Source organism: Adiantum capillus-veneris, chromosome 3 (genome assembly GCF_014529385.1).
Source record: "Adiantum capillus-veneris isolate H3 chromosome 3, ASM1452938v2, whole genome shotgun sequence".
NCBI lineage: Eukaryota > Viridiplantae > Streptophyta > Polypodiopsida > Polypodiales > Pteridaceae > Adiantum > Adiantum capillus-veneris.
Window position 1 is genome coordinate 59,872,933 of NC_140933.1, and position 18,135 is coordinate 59,891,067.

Sequence of the window (18,135 nt, forward strand, 5' to 3'; positions counted from 1 at the left end):
ACTTTGAGAGCCCAATGTCTTAACCACGCGTCGATGTGGGCGTCATTGATTTCGTAGTCATTCCACTTGCATATAGAAAAACCTACGCAAGCAAAAGTTAACTCGGACATGAAAAGTAAACTTCGATCCATTGGACAGATTGTGAGCATTGTGAAAAACGTGCCGTTCTTCTCTATCATCGATCCTACCGCCGGATCTTACCCTGTGCCCTTTGAAAGGTCAGTAAAAAGGAATTGCGTCTCGATGAAAGGGCAGTCCCTTATGGGACTTAAATTACGCACTCTACGTGAGAGGTCAAGTATTGCGTTTCGAACCCCAACCGTTGGAATGGTGGTTTGAGTTCTGATGCTTTCTTCCAAGTCACGAGATGACCAGCTTCACCATAGCTTGGACACAAACAACGAACCCCAAACACCACTGACGACTGATAGCGTGGCAGATAAACAAATGGAAGCCCTTCTGCTATGGAAAGAGGACAACGCCGAGCTCTGCAGAGAAAAGGGGCAAACAGCCGACTCTTCGCACCGGGAGTTGCTAAACAAATACATATGAGGTGTGTAGCATCGCAGCTGGGATCCCACCCTCATAGCAGAAGAGGCGTGCGATGGGGGTCGTCCTTAGGGAAGGGTGTGTAAGAACCGCTGTTTACACATTTTTTTTTTTGTAAATCGTTCTCACACACACACACACACACACACGCGCGCGCGCGCACACACACACACACACACACACACACACAAACATTCGTTTTCTCTCTCAGCACCACTGGTTTTGTGTTCACAGAGTGCTGCCACGAAAGCAGCAATAAAGGCTATACAAGCAAACATGGAGAGGAAGAGAATGAGTGTTTCTTTTGTGAGCTCACTTAAAGACTGTTCTAAGAAGAAGGATTTGTACCAAGGCAGTAGGATACATGCTGATATTCGTGATAGTGGGTTACTTGAGAAGAATGCGTACTTAGGGAACATGTTAGTCAGTATGTATGTCAAGTGCGGTGCACTTGTCATGGCACAACAAGTCTTCGACGAACTTCCTGTGCGGGATGTTGTCTCTTGGAACGCATTGATTGCAGGATATGCCCAACAGGGGCAGGGCCAGGAAGCTCTGGGCTGTTTTCAGCAGATGCGAAGCGAGGGCCTCTCTCCAAATGCAATCACCTATGCGTGCATCTTGAAGGCATGTGGCTCTATGCAAGATGCTAATATAGGCACAAAAATTCATGATGATATTGTTAGTCAGGGGCTGTTGCACAAAAATGTCATGCTTGGCACTACCTTGGTCGATATGTATGCCAAATGTGGTGCACTACAGAAAGCACAAAAAGTGCTTAAGGAGCTTCCTGTCCAGGATGTTGTCTCTTGGAATGCTCTGATTGCGGGATACATACAACAGCAGCAGGGCCAGAAAGCTCTAGGCTGTTTTCAGCGGATGCAAAGTGAGGGCCTCTCTCCAGATGCAATCAGCTACTCGTGCATCTTGAAGGCATGTGGCTCTATGCAAGATGCTTGTATGGGCATAAAAATTCATGCTGTAATTGTTAGTCAGGGGATGTTGAAAAAAGATGTCGTGCTCGGCACTGCCGTGGTCGACATGTATGTGAAATGTGGTTTACTTCAGAAAGCACAAAGAGTGCTTGAGGGGCTTCGTGTCCGGGACGTCGTCTCTTGGAGTGCATTGATTGCAGGATATGTGCAACAGGAGCAGGGCCAAAAAGCTCTAGGCTGTTTTCAGCAGATGCGAAGTGAGGGCGTCTCTCCAAATGCAATCACATACGTGTGCATCTTGAAGGCATGCGGCTCTACACAAGATGCTGATATGGGCATAAAAATTCACAATGATATTGTTAGTCAGGGGCTGTTGCAAAGAAATGTCGTGCTTGGCAATACCTTGGTCGATATGTATGCCAAATGTGGTGCACTGCAGAAAGCGCAAAAAGTGCTTGAGGAGCTTCCTAGCCGGAATGTGGAGTCGTGGAATGCATTGATTGCTGGGTACACGCAACAAGGGCAGTCCCAAGAAGCTATAGGCTGTTTTCAGCGGATGCAAAGCGAGGGTCTCTCTCCAGATGCAATCACCTATGTCTGCATCTTGAAGGCATGCGGCTCTACTCAAGATGCTGATATGGGCACAAAAATTCATGATGATATTGTTAGTCAGGGGCTCTTGCAAGAAAATGTAGTGCTTGGCACTGCCTTGGTCGATATGTATGCCAAATGTGGTGCACTTCAGAAAGCACAAAAAGTGCATGAGGAGCTTCCTATCTGGAACGTCGTCTCTTGGAATGCACTGATTATGGGATATGTGCAACAGGAGCAGGGCCAGAAAGCTCTAGGCTGTTTTCAGCGGATGCTAAGTGAGGGCCTCTCACCAGATGCAGTCACCTATGCGTGCATCTTGAAGGCATGTGGCTCTATGCAAGATGCTGATATGGGCACAAAAACTCACGATGATATTGTTAGTCAGGGGCTGTTGCAAAAAAATGTCGTGCTTGGCACTGCCTTGGTCGATATGTATGCCAAATGTGGTGCACTTCAAAAAGCACAAAAAGTTTTTGAGGAGCTTGCTGCCCCGAATGTTGTCTCTTGGAATGCACTGATTGCGGGATACGTGCATCAGGAGCAGGGCCAGAAAGCTCTAGGCTGTTTTCAGCGGATGCAAAGCGAGGGCCTCTCTCCAGATGCAATCACCTACGCGTGTATCTTGAAGGCATGCGGCTCTACACAAGATGCTGCTATGGGCATAAAAATTCACGATGACATTGTTAGTCAGGGAATGTTGAAAAAAGATGTCGTGCTTGGCAATGCCTTGGTCAACATGTATGTGAAATGTGGTTTACTTCAAAAAGCACAAAGAGTTCTTGGGGAGCTTCTTGTCCGGGACGTCGTCTCTTGGAGTGCATTGATTGCAGGATACGCGCAACAGGAGCAGGGCCAGAACGCTCTAGGCTGTTTCCTGCAGATGCAAAGGGAAGGTGTCTTTCCAAATGCAATTACCTATCTGTGCATTTTGAAGGCATGTGGCTCCATGCAAGATGCTGATATGGGCATTAGAATTCACGATGATATTGTCAGTCAGGGGCTGTTGAAAAAAAATGTTGTGCTTGGCAATGCCTTGGTCGATATGTATGCCAAATGTTGTGCACTTCCGAAAGCACAAAAAGTGCTTGAGGAGCTTCCTATCCGGAATGTGGACTCTTGGAATGCATTGATCATAGGATACATGCAACAGGGGCAGTCCCAGGAAGCTCTAGGCTGTTTTCAGCGGATGCAAAGCGAGGGCATCTCTCCAGATGCAATCACCTTGAAGGCATGCGGCTCTACTCAAGATGCTGATATGGGCATAAAAATTCATGCTGATATTGTGAGTCAGGGGCTGTTGAAAAAAGATGTTGTGCTTGGCAATGCCTTGGTTGACATGCTTGCTAGATGCGGTGCACTTCAGAAAGCACAAAAAGTGCTTGAGGAGCTTCCTGTCCGGAATGTGGAGTCTTGGAATGCACTGATTGCAGGATATGCCGAACAAGGGCAGGGCCAGGAAGCTGTGGGCTGTTTTCAGCGGATGCAAAGCGACTGTATCTCTCCAAATTCAGTCACCTATACTTCCATCTTGAAGGCTATGCTTGCATCTTGAAGGCACATTGCATTACGCAAGACTCTTGACATTCATTACGAGATCAAGCTAGATGGGATCCACTTCTAAAGGGTCAAATTTCCAAATCACAAAGCCGGTCACTCAAGTGCTTCCCAATTATGGATGAAACAATTCAAGGCCAGTGACTCGAGTGTTGCCCAAATATGGATGAAACAAACACAAGCGGCAAGCAAGCAGCTCACACACTAAGCCAGAAAGGTTAGAAACTACTAGATGGTAGTATCTACTAGATGGTGCTTGAATGCAAAAGTGGAGCTAGCATACAGTGCATTCCTTTACTTGATAGAAATGCTAAGAAGAATCTAGTCTCTCAGCATATTTGGAGGATACTTTGTCAACCCCACTTGAAGTGAAGACTAGCAATGTCATGCCATGCATTGATAAAGCCGATTTATTTGTTGCAAACTGGAGCATTTAGTCCCATTTTGAGGAAACTGATTTTCATGTGGCAAGGCAAGGTGTTGATGTGGTCCTTGGACCTCCATCAGTGCTACAATGCTGATGAACTTTGCAGATACCCGTAGTGAAGGATCATGTGGCTCCATTAATACCTTGGTCTCCAACCATTGAAAGTGAAGCGTCAACTTCCATTTCTGAACATAGCTGATTTGAGATGAGCCTAAATGTCCATTGCGAGACCAAACAATGCTGTGGCTACTAAAACGACACCGTAGTGTCTACAAGTTGCTATCCAGGTCGGGACCATCTCAGAAAAATCGGCAAGTATCTACAAACAAGGGAGATGGCACAGGTAATCCAAGGCCTCTTACACAAGGCCAATAATCCGAAACCAAAGCAATTGTGGCTACCAAAGAACCAAAGTTCTCAAGATATAGGATCTTTAGCCCTCCTAAAAGCAAAGTTAGCTTCAAAGGACTCGGAAGTGCTATGCAGTCCCCAAGATCTCCTTCAGTTCCAAGGCTACTTCGGAGAAGTTCTGCGAACTGGGTGAGTTTATTTGAGCAATCTCACATTCGAGCAAGTCGTATGTAGTGCCAGGTTATAGCATCTTACTTGGACCATGATGACGCAGAAGAAAACGTCGATGACAATCACAGCAAACCAATTAAGCCACACCAAAAAGAGGACACTAATGACTATGTCAATAGGAAGCAAAATTTACACGTCAGTATCTCAACAATATTGCACTTTGTCAACATTTTAAATGATCTTAAAAGATTGAAATGAGTAATGGTTGCATCTAAACCTAAAACAAAAGACACACATTGTTTAAAGTCTTATTCTCATAAGTATAGTGGTAAAGTTCTTATTCTTGATAATGTAAATTTGTGACCAAGTAAGCATAAAGTATCCTTAACTAGTTAAATTACATATTTCTCTTTTTGTTTACAAATGGATGTCATGTTTTCTTAATCTCCACAACACTTAGATATATTTGTTTACGTTTATCATATTTTTGTTTGTGTTAGGTGCTGCTAAGAATGTCTACAAGAAATTGTAAAGAGGTCTAAGGATTTGGTAATATATGTTTGATGGTTTGCAATAGTGATGATTTTCGGTGTCAGTATGTGTGATATATGTGTATATATATGTGTGTGTGTGTGTGTGTGTGTGTGTGAGAGAGAGAGAGAGAGAGAGAGAGAGAGTATTGTTTTTTGTAGGTGGAAGAGGTTCTAAGAGAGAGCACAAGGATTGATTCAAATCTTTGCTTGCAAGCCAGAGAAATTGTGGCATGGAGGCTCATAGCTAGATGAGTGTTATGAAGCCTCCGCAATTTCTTAGGGTCTACAATAAAAAGAAATTTTTGTGACCCCTAGCTAGAGCAAAGTGCAAGTACAAGAGTTTGAGCTTCTTAAGATTAAGGAGGCCTTCTCTTTTTTAGAAACAGATAATGACTTAGAAGGCACCAAGAGCGTCTAGATGGCTAAATAAGGAGAAGTGATTGTTGCTAGATAGTCAAGAAAAGAGTCTGTCGACTTCTAATAGAAGTCAAAGTTAAAAAACAAAGGAAAGAAGAAGGTAGAGATACCAACCCAAGACAAGTGTAGTTCTAGAACAAGTTGGGGGGCAAAAACGTCCTAACAAGAGGAAAAAGTTTCTAGGTGGTCCTAAGTGTGTTCACATACATCACTACCATAATGTGGTGACAAATCCCCCCTTGAAGTGATGCATTGAAGATGATCTAGGACTCATGCATAGGGAAATTCCATACACCCTTGATGGTCATTGTTGCCTTATTCTCTAATTAATCAAGGCATCAATGGCCATCAATCGGAGAATAAGAGAGACATAGTGAAGAGAATGAGCATCGAGTAGTGTTAATCATAGCCACATGAGCATGAAGAAGCTCAAGGAATCCATAGCCATACACACACATGAGCTCTCACTAGAGTACGCTCTCAAAAAATGAGGTCAATTCTAGGGTTGTCTCTTACACATGCTTTATGCATTATCGGGGTGCCCAAAGCATTTAGGGATCCAAACTAACCGTATCTACTATGTAAGCACACTAATTGACATTATCTTTACGACTTAAATCTATCATTGAGACCATATCTCATCATAATCATTACAATGGTTAAAAGTTGTTTGAAAAATTACTTTACAAAGTACTGTATTAGAAAATATCATTACCTAACCATACTAATTGACATTATCTTTACAACTTAGAACTCTCATTGAGCCCGTACCTCATTATAATCATTACAATGGTTGAAAATAGGTTAGAAAATTACATTACAAAGCCTCGTCACATGCCTAGAGGAGTGATTCCGAGGTTAACTTGGTCCATGAAGAAGAAGTACAACAAGAGCCCGAACAAGAGGAAGTTCATAATAGAGCTTTTGTCACAATGAGGAGTGGGGAGATTGGTCTTAGTTCTACTCAGGTGTACCTACCCTTCCTACCTTTCCCTTGGATATGCATTTGAATGGCAAGAACTATGACAATTTGGAAAGCGACCATGATGGTACCAGTCTTCGATTCTTATGAGCTTGGAATTTTTGTCATCAACAATTTTCTAAAGCCAAGGGATCCTATGGGAGCAAAGCTATGAGCATGTCAATGCCCAAATCGATCGTTTATCATTTTTAGTACTACACCATCGGTCATCAGTCACATCAAATTGATGAAGGTTGTGAAGTAGATTTGGGATCAACTTTCATTTCTATATGAAAGAGTTTCTTCAATGAAGCAAATAGCTTTGAAGGTGCAATTGAGGACCCTAGATGCCAAGCAATCATCCAATAGGGGTCACATCAACAAGATGTAGGAACTCCAATGGGAGGTACTTCATATGAGAAAGTTGATCAATTTAGAGGACATGGATAACTAACTTTTTGGCCCATTTACCTCCTCAATGTTCCAATTTCTATTCTTTGCTCATTGCTAGTGGCAAATTGAATACTATTTCTTGGGACAAGATTATTCCAATAGTGTTGGAACAAGAGGAGATGTTCAATGTGGGGAAGAAGTCAAGCTCCAAATCCTTGGTCAATTCTTCCAACGACAACAATAACAACAACAAGAAAAAGGGTAAGAAGAAAAGCAAAAACAATCCAAAGAACAGCGATGTTGAAAAGGATGTCTTGAAGGCAGATCATCATTGCAATCATTGTGGGAAAAAAGGCCATTATTGGAGGAAGTGTCCAAAACGAGCTCGAGATGCTACTTTTGAAGGATCTTTTGTCCAACATGTGGTAGCACTATGGCACTATTTTCATTGCCACGACAAATCTAAAATTCTTGTTCACAATGAGGGCTCTATGGAGTTGATTCTAGATGATAGAGGGGGCCTACCACCACTGAGGTTCTTTATGCTCCAAAGCTGGGATTTTCATCTTATGTTTGTGCACGAGATGTGCAAGCTAAGCATGGAGGTGATTTTTAAAAAGGATGTGGTGTCCATTCAAGATCAAGATTCTGGCAAAGAGATCAAAGGGGGCATGGTGGAGAATTGTTCGTGTTCTAAGAGCACATTTTTGGTGGCCTCCTCTTATGTGGGATGCTCATTACTAGCGCAAAACTTGTCATGATTTTCAAATAGTGGGAAAAAGAAGACTGTTGACAGAGTCACAAGGATATATTATTGCTAATGATGTGTTTGAAAAGTGGGTTTAGATTCTGTTGGTCCTCTTTTTAAGTTAGCAAGTGGTAAGAAATATGTTATCATTGACATTGATTATCTTACTAGGTGGGTCAAAGCAAAGTTGTTTAAAGAATGCTCATACAATTGTAGAGTTTGTGTTTGATTATATTTATTGTGAATTTGGTGTACCACGGGTGTTTATCTTTGATAGAGGTCAAGGATTCTATAGTAAGCCAATGCCTTGTTAACCCATGATGGTGGTTGACTTTTATTTTGAGTATTTTTAGTCATGTACATAAACTTTACCAGATTAGTTTATACGTTTTAACTTGCCAAGGGTGGATGCTTGTGTGTGAAGGGACTGACTTATATATAAGCCATTGTAAACCCACAACTCTCTCATTATCATATTTGCAATACACAGAGAACTCTTGCTTCATCTCCATCGCATGATTGCGGATTTGGGAGAGAGAGAGAGAGAGAGAGAGAGAGAGAGAGAGAGAGAGAGAGAGAGAGAGATTCCACGATCAAGAATTGGGTGTTGGCACCAGGGGCAATGAGGAAATTGAGAATGTGGAGTATGACTTCTTGTTCTTTGCAATGTGAGGATCACTCAACGGCGATACATGGAGGTGAGTGACACACCATTGTTGTCAAGCATGAGCATGAGCATGAGCATGGTCTTGGTTTTAGTCTTTTGATAATAGATATGTCTGAAGCTATATATATACCATACTTCTCCAAGGGGGGAAGTAGGCATGTGAGATAAAGGCTCCACCTTTCTCTTCACAAGCCTCCCTTAAAATTTTCCTTTTTACCCATATGCCCGGAAGAAAATTATATGTTTTGGAAACTGTAGGAGCTTTAGGCAACACTGTGCTATAAAGCATTCCATGATCCCCTAAATGATTCATTGATTTTAGGCTATTACACACCTCTATTGGATACACTAATTTCAATATATCACACACCTCAATCACATATTTGGACAGTCAGATGTTGTGCTCTAAAGCACGCCATGATCCCCTGAATGATACACTCATTCCAATCTATCACACACTCCAATCACATCTTGGGTGTAAAAAAAAAGATTAAAAAAAGAAAAATCAAGGAGAAAAAGGTAATAGCAAAGATACATGTACAAAAAGCTATTGTTCTTGACACTGTTTTCATGGTTTCAAAAATCCAACTATTTCTTATCTAGTGATCAATTATTTTGAGAGCGTTTAATCCTAGTGAAGACTTCATGTATCCTTGCAACTTTTGATCCATCCAAGTCATCCACACATGCATTGAAGTCATGAATAAAGAAAGAAACTTTTCTAAATTCATTTCTTTAAAGTGCAAAACTTTAAAGTATAAATTTTGTACATGTATCTTTGATACTACCCAAAAATGCGCCAAAAAAACAAAACCAAGCAATAGAAGGAACTCCAAGGGTACTTACCAACGTCTCTAAAGTACCAAAGTCACATGTATCTATGCTCTCGTCATGTGCTAGATTATTAATAATTAGAAAGAAAAATTCACTTAATTGAAATTTCCTGGGGACAAACTTTGGCAAAGGTGGGATGAAGAAGCTAGTTGAGGACATGGCTACTAGCCATGCCATATCAATGGTTGAGGTGGACGCCTATGGATTAAAGGTAGAACCTATTAATAAAAAATGAGTCAGGGTTGGAGAAGAAGCAACTAATGGGATTGGAGAATTGTGGCCATGTGAAATAGAGTCTGTTGTGAAGGGTAAAATGACTAAAGAGGTCTTGCATGAAGCTTGACATTTCACCCAAGGAGTTCACTAAAGTATATGTAACATAGCAAGGATTTTACTTTCTTGGAAATTTATAGATTCATGTGTACAAGAGGGGTATAAGGAATAATTAAAATCCATTTTAATGAACGCATGTGATATAAGAAAGTTTTACTTAGTGAACGTCCCGGGAGATTGCATTCAGCTAGGAACATGTTAAAATGACCCTATAGACTCTTTGTCAGTGCATGCGTACATTGCCAAATTCCAAGGCTACGAGAACATTGTTGAAGAGAAATGTAGGCGTGAGAATGGGAATGAAGGGCCTTCAAAATAGGCCACGAGGAGTGGAGGCAAAAATGACATAGTGCCTCCTAAATTAGCTTCCTTGCAATATATGCATGTCCCTGAAGTGCCGATGTAGGAAGCCTCTAAAGAAAAGAAGAAGGAAGCAACAAAAGCTAAAGCAAAGGGTCCAACCTACAAACTCCAATCTGATATAGAGGCAGCATTTGATCTCAAAAAGGTTTTGGAAGAGAAGATTCTGAACATTAAGATGGAATTTACCTTTGGTGAGGTCCTTGGCATAGCGAAGAGGGAGTTCCATGAAGAAATAATTGATTTCATAAAGAGAAAGTGGTAGTCTCTTACTGAATGTATCCATGTATAGGGTGAAAGAAAAACTTTAAATGCACATGGATTACAAGTCTATGATGAGCAAGATCATGAAATTGTGTTTGGATGCTACAAGTCTAGGGGAGAAGTAAAATAGGTTTGCTTCTTAGAGATGATGAAGATAAAGTTGAGACAATTCACAAGAGTTACTACTCCAAGAGTCATTGGGCAAGAGCAACTACCAAGACCCTCGTAAAAGTAGGAGATTTAGAAGAGCCATACATTGCATTGATAGATCATGGGTCAGAAATTAACCTCATGTCAAAGAGTCTTTATCAAAAAGGAAAATGGCCAATCGATATAAATCATGGATGGATGATCCGTGCAGAAAACAACTCAAGGGGAGCTGTATGGATCTTGTCCAAATGTAAGGGTGACTATAGGGGATATGAAAGATGAGCAAATTTTTCTTGTGCAAGAGATGTCTACATACTCTCTTATCCTTGGGCAACCATACATCACTGCTACTTGTATGGAAACACAAGTGATGGATGATGGTTCATCTTATGCTAGGATAAGGAGTAGGGGTGGAAAGCGTGCAGTTCAATTCATTACTGTTTGTGTTGGACCATGAAAGAAACCATGAAATTCTTAGAAAGCAACCCTTGCCAAAGATCCCACTTAATTTGAAACTTCTTTTGGAAGGTGTTGTCCAGCTTACTGTTGTAGCGCAAAACCAAGTCATGTTTCTTGATACCCTTACTTTTGACCTTTTCATTTATCTTTGCCAAAGCCTTATCCTGCATCTGCCCAAAATGCTCCAATGTGCTCATCCTATCCAACTAGACCTCTTGTAACTGCAAGAGCCTCTCTTTGAATGCATCACTAGGCGGCCCAAGCAACTTCTCTAACATCTTGACCGCAGGCAACTCTACCTCCACAGGCAATAGTGCTTCCTTTCCATACACCAAATGAAATGGAGTAAACCCTGTACCTGTCTTCACCGAAGTACGGTAAGCCCATAATGCACTAGGCAATTCCAAATCCCAATTCTTTCCTTGGTGCTCTGTCACTTTAGAAAGAATTTGTACCAACTCACCATTGAACCTTTCATTTAAGCCATTACACTGCGGGTAATAAGGAGTGGTATGCTGGTGCCTAATCTTCATCTTTGCACATAAAAAATCTAGCAGTTTAGCTCTAAAGCCAGGCCCCTTATCTGAAAGTAGCTCTAATGGCACCCCAAACTTGCAACATATTTCATCATACACAAATTTTGCCACATCCTTTGCAGTGATCTGTTTTACTGCTATAGCCTCTGCCCATCTAGAGAGATAGTCCACTGCCGTCAAGATATAGCTTTTGCCCCTGCTTGTGATAGGTAACGGGCCTATTGCATCAATCCCCCACTTTTCAAACACATCAAACGCCATAATGGTTTTTCGTAGCTCTGGCTTCAACACTCTCTTCCCAAATGCTTGACACCTATTGCAAGACCTACACCAATGGTGAACATCCTTGTGCAAACTAGGCCATACATACCCCTCTTGCAAAATCTTATGCAAGGTGATCTTTAGAGCAAAATGGCCACCACATGCGCCTTCATGATTCTCTTCCAACACTCTGTAAAGCTCCTCCCGCCAAGGTACACGTCTCAACACGAGATCAGCCCCTTTCATGTATAAGACATCACCAATCAATTTGTATCTGTATGCTCTAAGCACATAGCCATACTTCTTAGACTTTTGAATCTCCTTTGGAATGATTCCTGTTAGCAAAAACTCCTCTTCTTGAGCCAAACTTTCCCGGCCATGATAAAGAGGTAAATTGGTCCTCAACACGAATAGCTCCCCAATCATGCCTTGAGCTGCTTCATGTGCCTCTCCATTTAGAGCACGTTCAATGTGTCTGATGCTGCATGCTTCAAAATTTTTTAACAGGCCTTTAATTCTGAAGCACATTTCCTTCAATGAGGTGTTCTTGCTCTTCCACACACCCAGCACTTGCTTCACCACTAACAAGGCATCACCTTTTATGCTCAACCTTCGAACCCCATGCTTCAAACAAATGTGTAATACGGCTTCCAATGTAGCATATTCAGCCTCATTGTTACTATGCGCATCCAATTTGAACCCTCTCTTGCATACTAGCTTCCCCTCTGGATCATAAAGTGCTATACCCCCTGAAGCTGCATCGTGGCTCTTTCTGTATGAACCATCAAAGAACAACACATGTGCATTGCTGATCTGTGGCACTTCTTCAACTACCTTTCTCACCACCTCTTCCTTAACAATAAGGGGATTCTCCTTGTAGGTCAACAAATCAGCTAGGGTAGCCCTTGTACTATCTTCCACTAGAAAAGAGAACTCAAACTCTTGCAGCTCAATTACCCATTTCTTCACCACATTTGACATGTTAATACCATTAATTAACTGTGGCAAAAAGGCATAACTCGTCAAGAAAACAAAAGGCCGTGGTAGCAAGTAATGACGAAATCGTCGACAGGCAAATATTACACTGGCCATCACTAGCTCTACTTCCGATAACTTTCTCTCCGCTACCAACTTCACTCGGCTTGCACAATACACTGGCCTCATATAATGGCTGCCCTTCCCCTTTTTCAATAGCATGGCTCCAATGGCATCATCCCCTACTGATGGATTTACATAAAAAACTTTCTCCCAATCAGGAGCCTGCATGGCTGACAACCCCCCTAACACCTCTTTCACCTCTTGAAACACTTCTTCACACTTGTCATCCCATTGCAATGGATCATGCTTTGCCACTTGTTGTAATGGATAAAGAATCTGAGAAGACAATGGAATAAACCTTGCCATGTACTTCACTTTGTGTATAAAGGTTGCCAATTGCTTTGTACTCGTAGGTGATGGAAGAAGAATAATAAACTTAACCTTGTCTGGATCAGCCTCAATGCCATTTTCTGACACCATGTGGCCCAATAACTTCACCCTTGGCTGTGCTAGATGACATTTCTTTGGATTTAGTTGTCCTCCACATTCATCATATCGAGCCAATACCATCTGCAGCTTCTCATGGTGATCAGCCCTACTGCTATAGACACAAAAGTCATCCATAAAAGCTTTAACACAACTACCAATGAATGGTTCCAACACCCAATTTGCTCTCTCTTGATAGAAGGAAGGTCCATTTGACAACCCAAATGGCAATACTGTGTAGCAATAGCAGCCCCATGGCGTAATAAAAGTTGTCTTTGTGCGGTCTTTAAGAGCAATCTTCAATTGAAAATAGCCTGAAAAACCATCACACACACTGTACCTCTCATAACCTGCCACTGAATCCAAGATCTGATCGATGAATGGAAGAGGATATGGGTTCTTCTTAGTGGCTGCGTTTAAGGGTTTAAAATCCACACAAATTCTCCACTTCCCATCCTTCTTTGGACTGACTACAACTGGACTCACCCATTCTGTGGTCTCCACTGGAACTATGAACCCTGCCTTCAGTAACTTGTCCACCTCTACCCGCAAGGGTTCCATTTGCTCTTGACCCATCCTTCTTAGCCTTTGCCGCACTGGCTTAGCACCTTCTTTCAGCTCTATATGCATCTCTTCACCCTTGAACCCTCTGATCTCTTCATATGAAGTAATGAACAAATCAGGAAAACTAGCCAGCATATGCAAAAATATATCCTTCTCCATAGCTGAGAGGTCTCCACTAATCATTTGCGTCATTAATTCCTTCTTCTTTGACAACTCAACCTTGGTTTGCATCAGTCCTTCAATCACTTCATAAGGCCCTTCACTTTCATCTTCAACTTCATTCGCAAATGCGACTAAACCACACTCCTGGATTTCTTTATCCATCAAAAGAAATGCAACATCAACATCCTCATCACTGCTGGTAGTGCTATCACTGTCCTCATCTGTCACCGTGGAAGAGTCTTCATCACTAGACTCATCCTCATCTTCATAAAGCTCCTCTAATCATTTCCTTGTGTCCATATTATAAAGCTTCTTGGTACCTGTCTTTCCATAGAGGCTAATCGTACCATGTGGCCAATCTTGAACAGCTCCCACTGCACGTAACCATGGTCTGCCCAGTATAATAGGATATGCTCCCAACTTTGCTGGCATCACATGAAAATCAACCACTGCCTTTGCATCATATGCCTCCACTTCTAAGCTCTTTGCAACACCCAAGCATTTTACTTTTTGATGGTTTGCCAATCTGATCCGAAAACCTGACACCCCAGCCACTGTGAGACCCATCTTCTCAACGCATGAGTGTGTTATGACGCATATTTGGGCTCTGCCATCCACATAACCTTGTCCCAAATTTTTCCTTTTATGCCACACATCTACTATTGGACAAATGTCTGGTAGCTCGTCCATTGCCAACACCTTCACTGAACCTCTCTCTGGCTCTTTCTCCATTGGGTTAACCATCCTCTTCCACTGTCGCTTTAGCTTAGGCACCATCTCTATAAGCTGCCCAAAAGTAACATCTGCCTTCCTGCTCATCAGATCCTCCTTCAAGTCATAGCTTAATTGCCCATCCCCTAGTGGAAAATCTGAAACATGAAACTTTCGACGAGCTCTCCTTTTCCTCTTGGCCTTGACATCCTCGCCTTCATGGCTCTTTCCTTTCTTCTTACTAGGACCTGGGGCACTTCTTCCTTCCTTTTCCTCTGTGGTCCTCTTCCTAATAGGCATCACTAATGTATCCTCTAGCTTTGATGCCTTCTCCAAGGTGACTACACTTAGCACTTTTGTCTTTCCTTTTTCCTCTTGGGTCAGTCCATTGGTTCCTTCGTCTCCCTTAATTTCGATGCCATAATCATTTGACCTAGTTAACACCTGTCTTGGCAATGGATACATGTCTCCCCCCATCCTTGGTGGCTTATCACATTGCGGGCTGATGTGACCCAACTCTCCACAATTATAACATGTGGGCGTCTGCCTCCAAAACCTACCATTGCTTTGTCCAACACCATTCCTAGGCCTTTCTTCACCTCCTGGCTGATTTGCAAACCTCCCTCGACCTCGATTATTTCCCACTTGACCTAGCATGTTTAGGCTGAGATTCTTCATCAAATCTACCATTTGCCTCATGTCTTGCCTTAGCCCATCATCTTGCACTGCTGTAGTGACCACTGCTGGCATAACCTGAGTAGTAACAGGAACCATTGGTTCGTGATGAACCCCTGACATGCGCCCTTGTAAAGACTCTATAGGCTGAAATTCAGACCTCATTGGCAAAGACTCCACCCCTAACTGGCTCATTTTCCTCAGCTTCCACTCTTTGTTCCTTGCTACCTCTAGTGCATCCTCATATGTCCTAGGCTTCTTTAGCTCCACTCTCCAATGTATATTCTCCCAAAGACCAGCCAAGAACCTGTCCTTCTTCATCATGTCAGGCGGGGGTACCTGTGGTGCTAAGGCCTTGCACATTCGCTCCCATGCCAATGAAAACTTATGTATGTACGCATCTACTGGCTCACCTTCCTTCTGCACCAAACCTTGTACTTCTTGCCACACTTTGTCAGGATCTTCTATCTTCACAAACTCCACTTCCAATCCATGCCTTAGATTGTCCCAACTCAATCTTACAGGTGGATCAGCCATACGCAACTCCTCTTCAAATGCTTTGGACCAAGCTCGTGCATCACTCTTCAAACAAATTTGGAGAAGGCGTAACATTTGCGTAGGGTCATGAATCTGGTTGCTAATGCAGGCAACCTCCATCTTTTCCAAAAATTCTTCCACATCTTCATCACTTCTTCCATGAAACTCCGGATAAGAGAAAGCCATGGCTACCCAAGTTACAATGCTTTGAGAACCCCTTTGAACACACGTGCAAGAACCCAAAACTTTTGACTACCCAATCCCCAGAACTTCAATGGAGCTCAACTTTAGATAAGGACAAACACATGCACATCAAATGAGTTTTCATAGTTGATCATCGGAATGACAACAGGCAAAGGACATTCCAGGATCTCTCTCAATCTTCTTGGCCCAAACATAAAGACTATGCGCTGCTGGAAAAAGATCTTCCTGGACACATGGACATTAATCTGAACCTTGAGTTAAATGAAAAGGAGTGAAATGAGGGCCATTTTGATCATCCATTAAAGCCAACCATGAAGCTCCCAAGAAGGCACACCTGACTTATCCTCTGATTTTTGCCCAAATTTCAGCAGCATAACAGCATAAATGGCTCAAAATACCAAAAAACCAGCCATCATAACTTGGGAAAATTTCGACAGAGTTTTCCCAAAAGTAGAGCAGTAGGAACCCAAAATATAGACTGTCTATGTATGCATAAACTGTCAACAATAGAACCCGAGCATCAAGTAGGACTCACTAGTACATAGCCTATGGCGAGGTCACAAAAAGGGTGCTCCAGCTACCTATATCACCGAAAGGATCTCCACATTTGAGAATCCCCCAGCTCAATAAAAACCTCACGCTATCGACCCTCACACGAAGGCTAATGCAAATCGCATATAGTCAAGTCTCAGAAATGACTATCTTCCAGACCAAGTCTCAGAAATGGCTGGGACTGCCAAATACAACCAAGTATGGCTCCACAAATGCGTACAATGGCAGTTTCCACAAGTAACGTACAATCCAGCAGACAATGCGCTCAAATAGGCGCCAAGTGATGCATTCCCACAACAACTGCAAGTGACATCACTGCTATTATATCACTGTACTCCAGCTACCTGTACCTGTGTGAATCACCTGTACCTGTACCTATCCCTGTAACCTGTAACCTGTAACCTGTAATCTGCAACCTGCAACCTGTAATCCCGAAGCTCGAAGCTCGAAGCTCGAAGCAGAAGGTACTCGAAGAAGATCTTCAGTGGGGGCACCAAAAGAATCTGAGCAGGATGAAAACACACACAGCGCCTCTATAACGACCCGACACACACTCTTGGGAAGATACACACACACACACACACACTATGGGGCACCACTCGGCTTACACAACACACCTGGCCGAGACAGGGAACACACCTCTAGAGTGAGAGGAGAGAGACTATCCACTTGCCCACTCCACACAGACGCACACACACACACACACACACCCAAAAAACTCAGCTCAAAAGAAGAGAATTTCTGATGTTTAGATACAATTGATCTTGGGCCAACACCAATGGGGCAAATAGCTCACACAATATGGGTAAAATAAGCCAGGTACAATCACAAACTAGAGCAGAAACTTTGCTCATAGGAGAAACTTACATAGAAAAACAGCAGGAAAAAGGGTGAGGAATTTGGCAAAATGGATAGCGCCATCGCGTCCGGAACGGCCCAAAACCCCAGTCTACAATGTCAAAGTGCTCAAATCCGACCTCGGATGAGCAGTTTACGGCCAAAACAGGCTCCAAAATGAGCAAAAACACAGTTGCGGCTGTTCCTCCTCTCTTCTCCACGTTTTTTTTGGTCTTCTCCCTCTTTTTTCAGTTCCCACACTTAGATTTATTAGTTGGGCACCCTTGGCCTTTTAGATGACCTCAAACGGACCCCGAACAGGCCAAAAACTGACCTCGCAGTGCATAGTTGTCACCTTTTTTGCATCATCCGCACACCTGGCACTCATTTCTTTTCAATAATGCGTCTCGCAACCACGTGAAGTGGCCCCAAAAAGTGGTCCTAATGATGACCTTTCTGCATAACTCTCACAAGAAAACACCACTTTGTGTCCGTATTCATCCGCGTGCAAATATTGACCCCGTTCGGCCTCCTGACGCCACTAGATGCCATCTGACGCACCTGCTGACCTCACGTTGTCGGCCCGCGGATAGCTTCCTCGAGAAGTTTTACGCGCTACCAACTCCTCCTTATTGTAGAAAAAACACACTGGTACTGGTAATAGTGAAAATCGATGCACTATGTACTTGGTGTCCTACCTGTACACATGTGGGTCCCACGTAACCACCTGGCTATGAAAAATGGGCAATTATTTATTTGATGCACCATGCATGTATATGTACATATGCGCAATCCCTTGCTCCAAAAAACTCCTGACAACGTTTAGACAACTATGTTGCCTAGGAAAGGTAAATCTCAGGGTCCCTAATCAT

The 18,135-nt window shown here is 42.7% G+C and overlaps 1 protein-coding gene across 2 annotated transcripts; it reads left to right on the top strand.

The window, feature by feature from the left end:
- Positions 1-311: 311 nt before the first annotated feature.
- Positions 312-4,878, top strand: LOC147460991 (pentatricopeptide repeat-containing protein At4g18520, chloroplastic-like). Of its 2 annotated transcripts, none has more exons than XM_086508652.1 (2): positions 312-627; positions 784-4,878. In XM_086508652.1, the coding sequence occupies exon 2, from the start codon at positions 826-828 to the stop codon at positions 3,628-3,630; it is 2,805 nt and encodes a 934-aa protein (XP_086364778.1). In that variant the 5' UTR covers positions 312-627; positions 784-825; the 3' UTR covers positions 3,631-4,878. The 2 variants fall into 2 exon arrangements, with proteins under 2 accessions (XP_086364778.1, XP_086364779.1); XM_086508653.1 differs by having other exon boundaries at positions 312-553.
- The last annotated feature ends 13,257 nt before the right edge of the window (positions 4,879-18,135 follow it).

Coding starts and splice junctions, on each gene's coding strand:
- LOC147460991 (XM_086508652.1), top strand. CDS start 826: ATGGAGAGGAAGAGAATGAGTGTTTCTTTTGTGAGCTCACTTAAAGAC.